This window comes from Heterodontus francisci, chromosome 48 (genome assembly GCF_036365525.1).
Source record: "Heterodontus francisci isolate sHetFra1 chromosome 48, sHetFra1.hap1, whole genome shotgun sequence".
NCBI classification, from domain to species: domain Eukaryota; kingdom Metazoa; phylum Chordata; class Chondrichthyes; order Heterodontiformes; family Heterodontidae; genus Heterodontus; species Heterodontus francisci.
Genome location: NC_090418.1, coordinates 535534 through 554331, shown reverse-complemented (window position 1 = coordinate 554331; position 18798 = coordinate 535534). Strand labels below are relative to the sequence as shown.

Below are 18798 nucleotides of genomic sequence, written 5' to 3'. Positions count from 1 at the left end.
TTTTTTGGTTAGAGGAGGAGGGCGGGTGGGAGACACTACAAGTGTGGTGTCTCGGGTTCAGAAACCGCCCAAATATATAGTGTTTTACTTACCCAGCAGCCCCCTGGCCTCCGCCGAAAAACAAAAGGAAATTAAATTTACTTTCAAACTGACTTTCCCAGCTGCTCACTCGCTCACACGCTGCTCCCGAAAAAGCTGCTGCACTGAAAGGAAAGTTATTTTAAACCGCCCAAATATATAGTGTTTTACTTACCCAGCAGCCCCCTGGCCTCCGCCGAAAAACAAAAGGAAATTAAATTTACTTTCAAACTGACTTTCCCAGCTGCTCACTCGCTCACACGCTGCTCCCGAAAAAGCTGCTGCAATGAAAGGAAAGTTATTTTAAACCGCCCAAATATATAGTGTTTTACTTACCCAGCAGCCCCCTGGCCTCCGCCGAAAAACAAAAGAAAATTAAATTTACTTTCAAACTGACTTTCCCAGCTGCTCACTCGCTCACACGCTGCTCCCGAAAAAGCTGCTGCACTGAAAGGAAAGTTATTTTAAACCGCCCAAATATATAGTGTTTTACTTACCCAGCAGCCCCCTGGCCTCCGCCGAAAAACAAAAGGAAATTAAATTTACTTTCAAACTGACTTTCCCAGCTGCTCACTCGCTCACACGCTGCTCCCGAAAAAGCTGCTGCACTGGAGACACATTGTACAGCGAGCTCGCCACTGGTATCAGACCCACCGGCCGTCCATGTCTCCGTTATAAAGACGTCTGCAAACGCGACATGAAATCGTGTGACATTGATCACAAGTCGTGGGAGTCAGTTGCCAGCATTCGCCAGAGCTGGCGGGCAGCCATAAAGACAGGGCTAAATTGTGGCGAGTCGAAGAGACTTAGTAGTTGGCAGGAAAAAAGACAGAGGCGCAAGGGGAGAGCCAACTGTGCAACAGCCCCAACAAACAAATTTCTCTGCAGCACCTGTGGAAGAGCCTGTCACTCCAGAATTGGCCTTTATAGCCACTCCAGGCGCTGCTTCACAAACCACTGACCACCTCCAGGCGCGTATCCATTGTCTCTCGAGATAAGGAGGCCCAAAAGAAGAAACACTAATCCCATATTCCTACAACATCCCCACCTATCCCTATATTTCCCTACCACCTACCTCTACTAGCGGCAATTTATAAATAAATAAATAAAACATCTGAATATGTTGAGTAAGAGATTCAGTGTTAAGAACAATAAGACAGACTGCATTTATACAGCACCTTTCACTGCCCCAGGACTTCCCAAAACACTTTACAACCAATGGAGTACTTCCGAAATGTAGTCACTGTTGTAATATGGGAAATGGAGCAGCCAATTTGTGCACATCAGGCTCCCATAATAGCAATATGATGGTGATCAGATAATCCATTTTAATGATGTTGGTTAAGGAATAAATATTGGCCCAAAGTCACCAGGGAGAACTCCCATGCCCTTTTTACAGAATAGTGCCATGGGGCATTTTACATTCACCCGAAAGGGCAGATAGGGTCTTGGTTTAACACCTCATCCGAAAAAAAACAGGGAACTACAGACCAGTTAGCCTTACATCGGTAGTGGGGAAAATGCTAGAGTCTAATATAAAGGATGGGATAGCAGAACACCTGGAAAGCATAAATGGGATTGGACAAAGTCAGCATGGGTTTACGAAAGGGAAATAATGGTTAATAAATCTACTGGAGTTTTTAAGAGGCTGTAACTAGTAGAATAGACTAAAATAGATTATCTGATCACTATCACGTTGCTACTATGGGAGAAGATGTCGTGTATTTGGATTTTCAGAAGACTTTTGATAAGGTCCCACATAAGAGGTTAGTGTGCAAAATTAAAGCACATGGGATTGGGGTAATGTACTGGCATGGATTGAGAAATGGTTGACAGACAGGAAACAGTGAGGAGGAATAAACAGGTCTTTTTCCAGGTGGCAGGCAGTGACTAGTGGGGTACCGCAGGGATCAGTGCTTGGGCCCCAGCTATTCACAATATATATTGACTTGGGTGAGGGAACTAAACGTAACATTTCCAAATTTGCAGACGATACAAAGCTGTGGGCAGAATGTGAGCTGTGAGGAGGATGCAAAGAGGCTCCAGTGTGATTTGGACAAGTTGGGTGAGTGGGCAAATGCATGGCAGATGCAGTATAACGTGGATAAATATGAGGTTATCCACTTTGGTTGTAAAAACAAAGGCAGATTATCTGAATGGTGATAGATTGGGAAAGGGGGAGGTGAAACGAGACCTGGGTGTCCTTGTACACCAGTCGCTGAAAGCAAGCATTGAGGTGCAGCAAGCAATTAGGAAGGTAAATGGTATGTTGGCCTTCATTGCAAGAGGATTTGAGTACAGGAGCAAGGAAGTCTTACTGCAGTTATACAGGGCCTTGGTGAGACCACATCTGGAGTACTGTGTGCAGTTTTGGTCTCGCTATCTGAGGAAGGATGTTCTTGCCATGGAGGCAGTGCAAAGAAGATTTACTAGGCTGATTCCTGGGGTGCCAGGATTGACATATGAGGAGAGATTGGGTTGACTAGACCTATATTCACTAGAGTTTAGAAGAATGAGAGGGGATCTCATAGAAACCTATAAAATTCTAACAGGACAAGACAGGCTAGATGCAGGGAGGATGTTCCCAATGGCTGGGGAGTCCAGAACCAGGAGCCACAGTCTCAGGATACGGGGTATGCTATTTAGAACCGAGATGAGGAGAAATTTCTTCACTGAGGGTGGTGAACCTGTGGAATTCTCTAGCGCAGAAGGCAGTGGAGGCCAAATCATTAAATATATTCAAGGAGATAGATAGATATACTTCTCAATGTCAAAGGGATCAAGGGATATGGGGAGAAAGCGGGAACAGGATACTGAATTAGACGATCAGCCATGATCTTTTTTGAATGGTGGAGCAGGCCCAAAGGGCTCCTGCTCCTATTTTCTATGTTTCTATGGCATCTCCGACAGTGCATCACTCTCCCGCCACTGTACTCGAGTGTCAGCCTTGATTCTTGTGCTCAAGTTTCTGCAGTGGGACATGAATCATTGACTCAGAGGTGATAGTGCTACCCACTGAGCTGCAGCTGGCACTTTAAAATTGAAAAAGCTCCCAAGACCAACCTCAATTAGAGGGAACCCTACTAACGGTTCTGTGCTGCAATGGTGCAGGCCCAACGTGGAGATGGTGAATTGAGCTAATGAATTAATTCAGCTGTTACTTTATGCTGTATTTGAGCTCCATTTCTCTCTCTATCTCAATAGAGGTATTAACCTCACATTGCAGAATGTGAATGCTGGGAAGTGGAAGAGCTGACACAGACAGGAAGTGCCTGAACTGATAACTACCTTCACCACAACCACTCGCCTGACATACTGATACTTCGGTTGCAAAATTAAACTTGACACATCAGTAGCTGCGCCTACTAGTGAGTCAAATATCTACCAAAGTTTCCATGCTAAAAAAGTTTCCACTCAGTACTAATTCAGCACCTTTTCCTCTCATTTTGAATAATGCTGGTGTAGAGATCCTTTCACTACACTGAACATTGCTTCAGTAGTATATCTTAAACTCTATTCAGTTATATTCTAACCAATGCCTTTTAAAAAATTTTAGTTATCTCCCCATCTCTCCTGAAGGTTCTGCGATACTGGTTCTATTGACAGTTCTGCTTTCTTGTGCTTCACCTCAATTGTCATTCTGCTTGTATAAACTTAGACGATGAGTGTTGGCAGTCTATTTGAACATGGGCATCACAGCAGAGCCCAATCCTATTGTCATTCAATGCCCGCACACACACTTTCCAGAAGGTTAGGAGTGGGATCTTTGGCTGATCTTCCCTCCTTAGCCCAGATCACCAAGGCTGACGATATCTGCACAAACTGCTGTTTTAGCAAAGATCAGCTAACTCAGAACAGACCAGGTATAAATCTGGGACCTGCAATGATGTATTGAAGCCTCACTTGACAAATGCAGCACTGAAAAGGTGCTAGTGCACAGGTACAAAAGCAATCAAGGCGGCTAAAATAGCAGTTTGTGCAGATATCGTTGGCCTCGGTGATCTGGGCTAAGGAGGGAAGATCAGCCAAAGATCCCACTCCTAACCTTCTGGAAACTGTGTGTACGGGCATTGAATGACAATAGGATTGGGCTCTGCTGTGATGCCCATGTTCAAATAGTCTGCCAACATTCATTGCATAAGTTCACACAAGCAGAATGACAATTGAGGTGAAGCACAAGAAAGCAGAACTGTCAATAGAACCAGTATCTCAGAACCTTCAGGAGAGATGGGGAGATAACTAAAATTTTAAAAAGGTATTGGTTAGAATATAGCTGGAATGTTAGACTTTATTTCAAGGGGAGGAAGTTATGCTTCAATTATACTGTTCAGAACCCATCTGGAGCAACTGCATTCAATTCTGGGCACTGCACCTCAGAAAGGATATACTGGCTTTGGAGGGGATGCAGCACAGATTCATCAGAATGATACCAGGGCTAAAAGGGTTAAATTATGAGGACAAATTGTATAGACTAGGCTTGACCATAGATATTTGAGGAGTGAACTAATTGAGGTGTTTAAAATGGATTCAATAGGGTAGATAAAGAGAAATTCTGGTGATGGGAAATCCAGAACAAGGTATAATCTTCAAATTAGAAACTGACCATTCTGGAGTGAATTCACGAATCACTTTCAAAGGTAGTGGAAATCTGGAACTTCTCCATCAAAAGGTTGGAGATGCTGGGGACAACTGGAGATTTCAGGATTGAGAGATAGATCTTTATTGTTAGGCATAGGGATCAAGGGATATGAAACAAAGGCAGGTAAATGGAGTTAAGGTACAGATCAGCCAGTTCCTATGGACCACTGAGCTCCCTCATTACATCTTGTGTCTAAACCCTATATCTTATCTTCCTTGCTCCATTGAGAAGCCAGTGAAAGTCCTGCATGTAGGTGACAGCATGTGATCTAGAATTTAAATTTATAGCCAGTTAGGAATGCAGATTTAAAATGAGTTATCACTTCTGTACATCTCTTTTCCACCACATTTCCTCCTTCAGTTATGGGCAGGCCACATGCAGCTCAGCAAACTTTGATGAATCATAGCTACCCCTACAGTAATGCCGTTGAAGTCTTAAAGAATTTTTTCTCTTCCTAGCTATAATTTCAGTCTTTCCTGCTCACTAGCTTGAAACTATAACAGAGTGTGACAATTGGTTGAAGCTGCAATTCCAACTTGGGGCCCCCGTGGGAGCAGAGTCACATAATCGGAGCTGAAAAGATTGGACAATCTTCAGTTAGGTTTTATATCATGCATGAGTGGTTTTTGGAAGCTTTCTGGTTTGGAAAAAAATGGTGAATACATGCACGGGGTTTGAAAGCTGCAAGAGCTTCGGGCTGTAAAAAAAAACTATCACCTACAGGCTTGCCAATGATTTTTAGTAAATCAACAATAATCCTTAAAACTATCACATTCTGCAGACAGTTTATACAGCTAAGAAAAATGGATGATTTAATAATTAGAATGCTTCTTCCCCAATTGCTCAGCATGTTTGCAGAGCAAGTGCTGAGCCACACAGGTTCTATCGCTGGTCTATGCTGAGTTAACAAATTTTAGCAGGCAATAAAATTGGCTTCTGGGCCTCTGCCCTAAGGAGGGGTAATCACCCAGGGCTTAGGCTCAGCTCAGCCGCAATACCCACACAGCTGAACAGAGCACTGACTGACACTCCCCTGGCCAGTCTCATACATGAATAAAAGCCAATTGTGGTAAGGTGCCAGAGAGTTGCCATCACCCATGGAACCAAACCAGCAACAGTCAACACATTCAGGATGAGAAGGAGGAAACTAGCAAGAAAGAGAGCGGTCAGCACCCTTCCCACTGAGTCACCGTTGGTCATTCACTCTGCTTTCACATTGGATCACATGTTTATTGAGGGCAATTTTTGTAGTACAAAAAAAGGTATTTTTAAAAATTGAAAGTAACAAAAAGCTGTTAGTATATGAGCGGCACAGACAGCATCACAGTAGGAACTGTACAGTGCAAGAGCTCCACCTGCAGTCATCTTTCAATAATGTTCTACCCAAACTGGAAGTTCAGGGCCAACAATTGGGCCCAATTTAACACCTGCTTAACACAAGTTTGAACAAAATGGTGTCAAGAGGCAAGGATCCCTTTTACTAAATTCCTCCACCCTTATATGGAAAAACAATCATACCTAAATCCCATGTGCACAGTAAACTTGCAACTTCTCCAAATTACTTGCAAAATGTTTAAATAATCAGCAACGACATTTGCTGAGGCATTAAACTAAAGTTTCTAACAGTCATAATTTCACTTTAGAAAACACTATTGGCTCTTCTGATGGCACAAGTAAATGCACTGCCCAGCATGGTACTGAGTCAGAAGGACCATGAAGAACCTAAGCCCCATCGCCAGTCTGGGCTGAATTAACTGTTCTCACTTGGGGCATCAGCAGAGACCCTAAAACTGGACTGCACACTTCCAGAGTGGGAGAAATGAAAAATATCAGCCCTGATTGGTGTTCAGCGACCCCTCTTGGGAAAGTGGATTTCTGCGGGCTTCAGGTGCCAGCTGAATCATCTGCAGAGCTGTCACTACAGCTGAATAGCCCATTCAAAGGAAGATTGGTCACTTGAACACAATAACGGAGGGCAATCATCTTCAGAACTACACCCCATTGCAACTTAAAGCCCATCAGAAAGATGGGGTAAAGGGGTGGAAAATACTGGGTTAAAACATGTCAGGGTGTGGGACAGCATGTTGGTGAAACATTCCAGTGGCACATGGGTCTGTTATGCATTCTAATACACGGGTATAGGTAGTATCAAAGTACTCCTGGTGGGCATCCAGCCATACAGCAGTACATATTGTCAAGAAAACCTGATATGCCAAATGAGGAATATTAATTTCATCAGTTGGAAACTTACATTAGATTTTTAAAAATCCTAGTTAACTTAAAAAAAAAACTAGCAGCCAAGATGGCCACTGCAGTTTGCATATGAAATACCAGGAGACTGAACTGGAGACAAACAAGTCGAACAAGAAGCCCAGCCAGAACAATGCTTTGGTTAATTGAGTAGATTACCCAGATCGCCCTTGTTAGTGGGCCATTCAAAGTCATCCTGAGGCATTCATAACCAGAGACACCCCTCCGGGGGTAAATACCGAAACCCAACCTGAGAGCGCATTTGGGTTTTAGACTTTGGACCTCATTAAAAACAAAGGGGATTGACAGAACCATGTGACCGTCTGTCCATCTCTGAAAAAACACAAGTTTTGTTACACTCACCGAAGACAAGGAGTAACTGAGACTGCAGCAGCAGAGAAAGCTGTGGGCCTCCCTTTCTTTCTCTCTTCCCAGAGAACATCAAGTTTGAAAACCTACAGACTGCTACAGCCAGAGACCAGGGGAAGAGAGCGAACTACAAGTCTGCCTTCAAGAAAACCCTAAGCAAAGCAGGCCAACCACAAAGTGGTTTGATCAGCAAGGACTTCAAGAATACAGCTTTAGCCGGAGTACTGGAAGAGGATCAAATTCCTTGCGGGGAGGTTTGCTAGTACTACTCGGGAGGGTTTAAACTAGTCTGGCAGGGGGGTGGGACCCAAAGTAGTAGTCTCTCCGATGAGATAGTTGAGGCAAATGTAGAGGTTAAAGCAAGTCCAGTAGGCAGGCCGGGCAGGGAGCGTGGAAGGTCTGGTAGGCTAAACTGCATTTACTTTAATGCAAGAAGCCTTACAGGTAAGGCAAATGAACTCAGAGCATGGATCAGTACATGGGATTGTGATATTATAGCTATTACGGAAACATGGTTGAGGGATGGGCAGGACATTGAGCAGCTCAATGTTCCGGGTACCGACGCTTCCGGCGTGACAGAGGTGGAGCTAAGAGAGGAGGGGGAGTTGCACTTTTGATTAGGGAGGACATCACGGCAGTACTTAGAGAGGATATCCCGGGGGGAACGTCCAGCGAGGCCATATGGGTAGAACTTAGAAATAAGAAAGGGGTGATCACTTTGATGTGATTATACTATAGGCCGTCCAATAGTCAAAAGGAAGTGGAGGAGCATATATGTAGGGAAATCACAGATAGGTGTAGGAATTACAGGGTTGTAATAGTAGGTGATTTTAACTTCCCTAATATTGACTGGGACTGCCTTAGTGCTAAGGGATCAGATGGGGAAGAATTTGTTAAGAGTGTCCAGGATAGTTTTCTGAAGCAGTATGTGGATGGCCCTACTAGAGAAGGGGCTACACTCGACCTCCTCTTGGGAAATGAGGATGGGCAGGTGGTTGTTGTGTCAGTGGGGGAGCACTTTGGGACCAGTGACCATAACTCTATTAGCTTCAAGATAGTTATGGAAAAGGATAGGACTGGTCCTCAAGTTGAAGTCCTAAATTGGGGGAAGGCTAATTTCGATGGCATCAGAAAGGAACTCTCAAAAGTTGAATGGGAGAGGCTGTTTACAGGTAAAGGGACGTCTGGCAAGTGGGAGGCTTTTAAAAGTGAGATATGAAGAGTTCAGGGCTGGCATGTTCCTGTTAGATTGAAGGGCAAGGCTGGCAAGTTTAGGGAACCTTGGTTGACGAGGGATATTGAGGGTCTGGTCAGGACAAAGAAGGAGGCATATGTTTATCCTTTAATCCAACCGCCAAATCTATTTTTCCTTCTGTAATCTATTTGTTTGTGTGAGATTCTCATGTGAAAGCGTGCGTGAATGCGTAGCGTAATTTTAGTATTTTTAAAATCAGGGTTAGAGTGTTAAATATAATAAACCTACTCGTTTCTTGTTTAAACGCAAGAAAACCTGTGATTGGTTCTTTCAAGATCACAGTAAAGGTAAAAAGTAAAACACTCATGGAGATGGTAAGCACAGCCACTGTTTAAAAAGGAATAAATGCTGTTGCAGTCAAATAAGAGGAAGGGCAAGAGGGACGGACTGTGACCCTCCTCCTCACTTGGCTTTCGCAGTATTACTTCAAAGCACCTCCTGGTGGGCATGCAGTCATACAGCAGTACATATTAATTCTGCAGAGTCATTAAATTGACTTTGCACTCAGGCGGCTTCAAACAAGGTTCTTAACTTGACTCCAACTCACTGCTTTTCCCAATCTAAAAGACCTGCCCTCTATGCGCCAATATGAACCTTGGAACTATCTTTTACTACCTTTGAGTCAGGTGGAAATGGTCGCAGTGTCCCTACCTTTGTTGAATTTATGGACTGGAATTTTCTTGAGTTGCTCTTTTGACAGCCGGCTTGTCCGGATTCTGCGCCGATACTGCACACATCTCACTATCTACAATGCACAGAACGAAAGTGAGACCTCAGGCCATAGGAGACATAGACAATCATAGCATGCTGTAAGCTCTGATGACTGCACAAAGTCACTCAAATGTTCCTCTCATAGTTTGAGACACTGTCCCTGCAACAACAACTTGTATTTATATAGCAGCTTTAACATAGTGAAACATCCCAAGGCACTTCACAGAAGGGTGAAGGAGCAAAATTGGACACCAAGCCACATAAGGAAATATTAGGACAAGTGACCAAAAACTTTGTCAAAGAAGTAGGTTTTAAGCAGTGTCTTAAAGGAGGAAAGAGAGGTAGAGGGGTTTAGGGAGGGAATTCCAGAGCTTTGGGCCCAGGCAGCTGAAGGCACAGCCACCATTGGTGCAGCAATTTAAATCGGAGCTGCTCATGAAGCCAGAAATAGAGGAATGCAGATATCTCAGAGTCATGGAGCTGGAAGAGGTTACAGAGATAGGGAGGGGTGAGGCCACGGAGGGATTCAAAAACAATTATGAAAATTTTAAAATCGAGGTGTTACTTAAAGGCGAGATGAGTGAATGGGATTTGGCATGAGTTAGGACACAGACAGCAGAGTTTTGAATGACCGCAGGTTTTTGGAGGGTGTATTGGAATAGTCAAGTCTAGAGGTAATAAAGACATGGATGAGGGTTTTCAGCCAAGGCAGGGCACAGTTGCCAAGGAGAGAGATGGACTCGATAGCTATGAGTTTATTCCAGGCAATGTCTTTGATCTTCCCAATATATCATTGGAGCAAATTTCTGCTCAGCCAGTATTGGACGTTGGACAAGTAGTCTGAGAATTTAGACACAGCGGGTGGGTCGAGGGAGAAGTGGCAGTGAGGTGGAGCTGGGTGTTGTCAGCGTACATGTGGAAAATGATGCTGCGTTTTTGGATAATATCGCCAAGAGGCAAGCTCATAAGATTCCACACACAAGAAACATCTGTTCCTTCAAACAAACATGTGATACAGAAGTGTGGCTGGGAACTTGGTCAATTCAGTTACTATGAAAAAAAAAACACTTCCATATTCACTCTTTATAATAATCATCAACAAATATATCTACACTGCCCAAGATGGCGAGGCAGCGTTGAAGCATACAGCTCAACTCAGGTTCCCTCTCCTGTGCAGAGCTTTAGCTAAATCTCAGTCAGTCACAGTTCTAATCGGGGTGCTACAACATCCTCAGTAACTCTAGGATGAGCAAGAGTGGGGAAAAACCAGCCAAAGTGCCTGGTGCTGATCCTGATGCAGTGACTCTTGCTGGAAAAAAGGTGTAGATGTTTGAACAAGGCATCAGGATCTGCTGTGACTCTATCATACCCTGCCCAGTGTGCAGATTCTCTCATGAAATGGGTGAGATACCAGAGGGGACCTAGCACCTACTGAACTATACTACTGTGAAGATTTAACATCTTTAGAGGAGAGGAGAAAAATAAAACACCAAAAAAGGAGCACTTTCAAGTAGCAACCTATTTTGGGAATGGTTGTCAAACGTACAGACCCTGGATCAATGCCAGCAATTGGAACAGTTCCTGCAGGTCGAGGACAGTGAGCAGAAAAGATCCCCAGTCCCATAAAGAGGTAAGTGAAACCTGGAGACTATGCGTAAACAGTCAAAGATCATTTCCACTGCATGTTTTGAATTTCAAGGCCTCATTTTACATCATACGCTCCAACTGCCGCATCCACACCAGGCTGAGAGAGGAGGGGAGCAATGCACAGTGGGGCCCCCTACACCCCTCCTCCCCCATCTCCCCAGTCAGTCAATCTCTCAACGCACCAAACCCTACAAACACCCTGAACCTCACTCCCCCGTCTCACTGGTCAGTTCCTTGCTCGATATCTTGTACAGTTTGCAGTCTGAGCTTAAACAGCAGTGAGGGGAACAGCTGAACTGCATGATTCGAAGCGAGACTGGCTGCCCTGATGGTAGAGATTATTTTTTGAGTAACATTGGGTTAATCTTTTGAAGAGCTCCCCATGTGTTCTTTCAGTTTTTAAATGCTGGAATGCTCGTGAGGTGGGTTGAATATATTTTTCCAAAAGATAATGTGAGCATTAGAAATAACAGAAAATGCTGAAAATACTCAGCAGGTTGGCAGCAGCTGTGGCAAGAGAAAGAGAGTTAACGATTCAGGTCGATGATTCTTCTTCAGAAACGGGAAAAGATAGAAATGTAATAGGTTTTAAGCAGATCAAATGGGGGAGGGTGGAAAATGAACAAAATGTCAGGAATGGATTTGGTCATTAGCTGAGGCATAGAATATAATAGCAGGGAGGTTATGATGGAGCTGTATAAAATGCTAGTTAGGCCACAGCTGGAGTACTGTGTACAGTTCTGGTCGCCACACTATAGGAAGGATATGATTGCACTGGAGAGGGTTCAGAGGAGATTCACCAGGATGTTGCCTGGGCTGGAGCATTTCAGCTATGAAGAAAGACTGAAAATGCTAGGGTTGTTTTCCTTAGAACAGAGAAGGCTGAGGGGAGATCTAATAGAGATATACAAAATTATGAGGGACATTGATAGGGTAGATAGGATGAAACTTTTTCCCTTAGCGGAAGTGTCAATAACCAAGGGGCAAAGATTTAAGGTAAGGGGTGGGAGGAGATTTGAGGAAAAAAAAATTTCACCCAGAGGGACATTGCAATCTGGAACACACTGCCTGAAGGGGTGGTAAAGGCAGGAACCCTCATAACATTTAAGAAGTATTTAGATGAGCACTTGAAACGCCATAGCATACAAGGCTACGGGTCAAGTGCTGGAAAATGGGATTAGGATAGCTGCTTGATGGCCAGCACGGACACGATGGGCCGAAGGGCCTGTTTCTGTGCTGTCTAACTCTATGACTATCTCTAGTGAATATCAGTCCTGCACAGTCTGCTTAGAAAGTCAAATTAGTGTTCGTTCTGAGTGGTTACCACTAGGCCCAGGTGTAAACTGATTTTGAAACAGGTGAAAGAAATCTGAATCCTACAGTACAGGAAAGGAGCAAGACACTGTACGGTATATCACAGTAAGTACTACACTGCACTCCCAGCAAGGAACAGATCGAGTAGATATAGTAAAGCTCCCTTTATACTGTCCTATCAAATATTCCCAGGACAGGTACAGCACGAAGATAGATACAGAGTAAAGCTCCCTCTGCACTGTCCCCCATCAAACACTCCCAGGGCAGGTGCAGCACGGCTTAGATACAGAGTAAAATCTCTCTACACTGTCCCAGCAAACACTCCCAGTGTAGGTGCAGCACAGGGTTGGATACAGAGTAAAGCTCCAAAAAAAATGGATTAGATACAGAGAGAAGTTCTCTCGGTGCTTTTCCCGTGTGACCCAGCACCAAGCTCAGTGGAACACCTCCCAGTGGATTAGCCATCCCTTGCCTGTCAGACTGCCAATTAGACACAGCTTTTAAAATGGATTCGACACCAGCTTGATGACTAAACCCAACATCCTCTTGCTTTTTTCCTGAATGTGGTCATAGATTTAAAGTGATTGGCAGAAGGGGAGCTGAGGAAAAACTTTTTCACCCAGAGGGTGGTGGGAATCTGGAACTCACTGCTTGAAAGGGTAGTTGAGGTAGAGACCCTCAACTCATTCAAAAGAAGTCTGGATCTGCACCTCAAGTGCTGTAATCTGCAGGGCTACTGACCAAATGCTGGAAGGTGGGATTGGAATAGGTGTATCATTTTTCGGCCAACACAGACACGATGGGCCAAGTGGCCTCTTTCTGTGCCAAAAACTTTCTATAATTCTTGTTAAGCAGAATGATGACACTGATACGGTCTGCATCATGCACTTACCATGACAGTGATCATTACGACAATCACAATTCCAACAACGCCAGTGAACGGAATGAGGTAATAGCCCAGTGGAAAGTTGAAGTCTGGCATCAGTATAACATAAGCACTGTGAATAGACAGAACAAGCAGGAATGTTTGGAGTGGTGACTGATACAGGCAGTTCTGATATTCTGGGAAACACACTTCCACCATGATGGAAACAAACAGAACTAATATACAAACGAACATCACAATTCAGCAAAAGTGTTTTTCTGATGGAAGTAACCTTTACAGCAGAATTAGGCCCATTGTGCAACACAGCAGTTGGGAGGGAGGCAGGAGGGAGGCCCCCCGACTCCCTCATAATGTCAAGAGGAGCTATAGGTGATTGTGATGTCATCAGCTTCAAGCTCAACATTAAAAATCGTGCAGTTTTTACAAGAGAATCTCATAGCACAATTTTGCAATAGCAAGTAATTAGTAACTTCAGGGATAAAAGCAAAATACTGCAGATGCTGGAAATCAAATAAAAACAAGAAATGCTGGAAATACTCAGCAGGTCTGGCAGCATCTGTGGAGAGAGAAGCAGAGTTAACGTTTCAGGTCAGTGACTCTTCTTCACAACTGACAAATATTAGAACTGTAAAAGATTTTAAGCAAGAAAAGCGGGGGGTGGGGCAAGAGATAACAAAAGAGAAGATGCTGATAGGACAGAGGGTCACAGAGAATAACTGACCAAAAAGTCATGGAACAAAGGCAAACAGTATGTTAATGGTGTGCTGAAAGACAAAGCGGTAGTACAGAGAGGGTGTAAATTGACTGTAAAGCACAAAGCACTCCAAGCACACACATTAAAAAAAATGTTATAAGACAGCAACAGTGGGTAGGCACAGCAGAAACAAACTAACCAAATTTTAAAAAATTAAAATAAAATAACCAATGAAAAAAGAAAAATAATTAAACATAAAAAGGGTGGGGTCTGTCATGCTCTGAAATTATTGAATTCAACGTTCTCCGGCAGGCTGTAGCGTACCTAATCGGTAAATGAGATGCTGTTCCTTGAGCTTGCATTGATGTTCGCTGGAACACTGCAGCAATTCCAGGACAGAGATGTGAGCACGAGTGGGTGTTGAAATGGCCAGCAACCGGAAGCTCGGGGTCATGCTTACGGACTGAATGGAGGTGTTCCGCAAAGCGGTCACCCAGTCTGCATTTGATCTCCCCAGTGTAGAGCAGACCACATTGTGAGCAGCGAATAACTGAATTGAAAGTACAAGTAAATCGCTGCTTCACCTGAAAGGAGTGTTTGGGGCCTTGGATAGTGAGGAGAGAGGAGGTAAATGGGGAGGTATTACACCTCCTGCGTTTGCAACAGAAGGTGCCGTGCGAAGGGGACAAAGTGGTGGGAGTAATGGAGGAGTGGACAAAGTTGTCATAGAGGGAATGATCCCTTCGGAATGCTGACGGGGAAGGGAGGGGAAGATGCGTTTGGTAGTGGCATCACGCTGGATGTGACGGAAGTGGTGGAGGACGATCCTTTGGATCTGGAGGCTGGTGGGGTGGAAAGTGAGGACAAGGGCAACCCTGTTGCGATTCCGGGAGGGAGGGGAAGGGGTGAGGGTAGAGGTGCGGGAAATGGGCCAGACACGGTTGAGGGCCATGTCAACCACAGTGGGGGGGGAATCCTCGGTTGAGGAAAAAGGAAGACATATCAGATGCACTGTCGTGAAAGGTAGCATCATCAGAGCAGATGCATCGGAGATGGAGAAACTGGGAGAATGGAACAGGGTGTGAAGAAGTGTAATCAAGGTAGCTGTGGGAGTCGGTGGGCTTATAATGAATATTAGTAGACAGCCTATCCACAGAGATGGAGACAGAGAAGTCGAGGAAGGGAAGAGAAGTGTTGGAGATGGACCATGTGAAGGTGAGAGAAGGATGGAAATTGGAAGCAAAGTTGATAAAGTTTTCTAGTTCTGGGCAGGAGCAGGAAACGGCACCGATACAGTCATCAATGTACCGGAAAAAAAGTTGGGAGAGGGGGACTGAATAGGACTGGAACAAGGAATGTTCGACATATCCCACAAAAAGGCAGGCATAACTAGGACCCATGTGGGTACCCATAGCAACACCTTTTACTTGAAGGATGTGAGTGGAGTTGAAGGAGAAGTTGTTCAATGTGAGAACAAGTTCAGCCAGGCGGAGGAAGATGGTGGTGGATGGGGACTGGTTGGGCCTCTGTTCAAGGAAGAAGCGGAGAGCCCTCAAACCGTCCTGGTGGGGGATGGAGGTGTAGAGAGATTGCACGCCCATAGTGAAGAGGAGGCGGTTAGGGCCAGGAAACTGGAAATTGTCAAAATGATGTAGAGCGTCAGAAGAGTCACATTTGTAGGTGGGAAGAGACTGGACCTGGGAGAAAGGATAGAGTCAAGATAGGAAGAAATAAGTTCAGTGGGGCAGGAAAAGGCTGGAACAATGGGTCTGCCGGGACAGTCCTGTTTGTGAACTTTGGGAAGGAGGTAGAAGCGGGCTGTCCGGGGTTGCGAGACTATGAGGTTGAAGGCTGTAGAGGGAAGATCTCCAGAAGAGATGAGATCAGTGACAGTTGTGTGGACAGTAGCTTGATGTTCGGTGGTGGAGTCATGGTCCAGGGGGAAGTGGGAAGAAGTGACTGAGAGTTGGCGCTGAGCCTCTGCAAGGTAGAGGTCGGTATGCCAACTTCAGGGAGTTGCCTTTAGACTGACCACTATAACCTCCAGGTGGTCAACAAAAGCCAGTGCATTTTACAGGTTTCCTTTCACTGAGGGAAAGATTTCATACTCTCCCCTTCTCCAGTTAGTGTTCTGGAGTCACAATCTATCCTAGCCCAAGGGAGTGATCTGCTTCCATACCCCCCATCTGCAACGCTGTTGCTCTTAAACCAGCTGTCTGGGTGGGGGAGGGGTGCATAATTATGGCCAAAGGGACAGAGTCTTAGAATATTAGCACAGAAGGAGGCCATCTGACCCATCATGCTTCTGTCGACTCATTGAAAGAGCTATCCAATTAATACATTTACGCTATACAATTGCCAGGCAATGACTATCTCCAACAAGAGTGAATCTAACCACCTCCCCATGACATTCAATGGCATTACCATCGCTAAATCAACCACAAACAACATCCTGGGGGTTATTATTGACCAGAAACTTAAGTAGACCAGTCACATAAATACTGTGGCTACAACAGCAGGTCAAAGGTTAGATATTCTGCGGTGCATAACGCACCTCCTGACTCCCCAAAGCCATTGCACCATCTACAAGTCAGGAGTGTGATGGAATATTTCCCCCTTGCCTGGATGAATGCAGCTCCAACAATCAAGAAGCTCGACACTAACCAGGACAAAGCAGCCCTTTGATTTGTACCTATTCACCACCTAAAACATTCACTCCCTCCACCACGGACACACCACAGCTGCAGTGTATGCCATCTACAAGACACACTGCAGTAACTCACCAAGGCTCCTTTGACAGCATCGTCCAAACCTGCGACTTCTACCACCTAGCAGCAGGCGCATGGGAAGATTACCACCTGCAAGTTCCCCGCCAAGTCACACACTATCCTGACCTGGAAATGTAATCGCTGTTCCTTCATCGGCGTTGGGTCAAAATCCTGGAATTCCCTATTTAACAGCACTGTGGGCATACCTTCATCACATCGACTGCAGCAGTTCAGGAAGGCGGCTCACCACCACCAGCTCAAAGGCAATTAGGGATGGGCAACAAATGCTGGCCTTTTCAGCGAAACTCGCAAAATAAAGACGTCCCACTCCTCCTGCTCTTTGCCAAAAGCCCTGCAAAATTTTCCCATTCAGGTATTTATCCAATTCCCTTTTGAAAGTTACAACTGAAATTTGTTTCAATGCGAGAAGTATAACAGGTAAGGCAGATGAACTTAGAGCTTGGATTAGTACTTGGAAATATGATGTTGTTGCTATTACAGAGACTTGGTTGAGGGAAGGACAGGATTGGCAGCTAAATGTTCCAGGCTTTAGAAGCTTCAGGCGGGATAGAGGGGGATGTAAAAGGGGTGGGGGAGTTGCATTACTGGTTAAGGAGAATATCACAGTTGTACTGCGGGAGGACACCTCAGAGGGGTCATGCAGCGAGGCAATATGGGTGGAGCTCAGGAATAGGAAGGGTGCAGTCACGATGTTGGGGGTTTACTACAAGCCTCCCAACAGCCAGCGGGAGGTAGAGAAGCAGATATGTAGCCAGATTTTGGAAAAATGTAAAGGTAACAGGGTTGTAGTGGTGAGTGATTTTAACTTCCCCAATATTGACTGGGACTCACTTAGTGCTAGGGGCTTGGATGGAGCAGAATTTGTGAGGAGCATCCAGGAGGGTTTCTTTAAACAGTATGTAGATAGTCCAACTAGGGATGGGCCATTCTGGACTGGTATTGGGGAATGAGCCCGGCCAGGTGGTCGAAGTTTCAGTGAGGGAGCATTTCAGGAGCAGTGACCATAATTCCACAAGTTTCAAGGTACTTGTGGATAAGGATAAGAGTAGTCCTCGGGTGAAGGTGCTAAATTGCGGGAAGGCTAATTATAACAATATTAGGCAGGAACTGAAGAATGTAAATTGGGGGCGGCTGTTTGAGGGCAAATCAACATCTGACATGTGGGAGTCTTTCAAACGTCAGCTGATTAGAATCCAGGACCAGCATGTTCCTGTGAGGAAGAAAGACAAGTTTGGCAAGTTTCGGGAAGCTTGGATAACACGGGATATTGTGAGCCTAGTCAAAAAGAAAAAGGAAGCATTTGTAAGGGCTGGAAGGCTAGGAACAGATGAAGCACTTGACAAATATAAAGACAGTAGGAAGGAACTTAAGCAAGGAGTTAGGAGGGCTAAAAGGGGTCATGAAAAGTCATTGGCAAACAGGATTAAGGAAAATCCCAAGGCTTTTTATACATATATAAAGAGCAAGAGGGTAACCAGGGAAAGGGTTGGCCCACTCAAGGACAGAGATGGGAATCTATGTGTGGAGCCAGAGGAAATGGGCGAGGTGCTAAATGAGTACTTTGCATCAGTATTCACCAAAGAGAAGAACTTGGTGGATGATGAGCTGAGGGAAGGGAGTGCAGATAGTCTCAGTCATCTCATTATCAAAAATGAGGTGGCGTTGGGTGTCTTGCAAAGCATCAAGGTAGATAAGTCCCCAGGGCCTGATGGGATCTACCCTAGAATACTGAGGGAGGCAAGGGAAGAAATTGCTGGGGCCTTGACAGAAATCTTTGCATCCTCATTGGCGACAGGTGAGGTCCCAAAGGACTGGAGAATAGCCAATGTTGTGCCTTTGTTTAAGAAGGGTGGCAAGGATAATCCAGGAAATTATAGGCCGGTGAGCCTTACATCAGTGGTAGGGAAACTATCAGAGAAGATTCTTCGGGACAGGATTTACTCCCATTTGGCAACAAACGAACTTATTAGCGAGAGACAGCTTGGTTTTGTGAAGGGGAGGTCGTGTCTTACGAATTTGATTGAGTTTTTTGAGGAAGTGACGAAGATAATAAATAATAACGAAATGACGAAGATGATTGATATGGGAAGGGCGGTGGATGTTGTCTATATGGACTTCAGTAAAGCCTTTGACAAGGTCCCGCATGGCAGACTGGTGCAAAAGGTG

General features: G+C 44.9%; 1 protein-coding gene across 4 annotated transcripts in view; it reads right to left on the bottom strand.

Moving 5' to 3' along the window:
• LOC137357381 (E3 ubiquitin-protein ligase RNF167-like) overlaps positions 1-18798 on the bottom strand; it is a 167686-nt gene that overhangs the window by 69396 nt on the left and 79492 nt on the right. For all 4 annotated transcript variants that reach the window (XM_068023681.1, XM_068023683.1, XM_068023684.1 and 1 more), the window contains exons 7-8: positions 13156-13261; positions 9243-9336 (exon numbers count right to left, since the gene is read on the bottom strand). In XM_068023681.1, coding sequence (XP_067879782.1) covers positions 9243-9336; positions 13156-13261 — 200 coding nt within the window. The remainder of the gene's footprint in view (positions 1-9242; positions 9337-13155; positions 13262-18798) is intronic.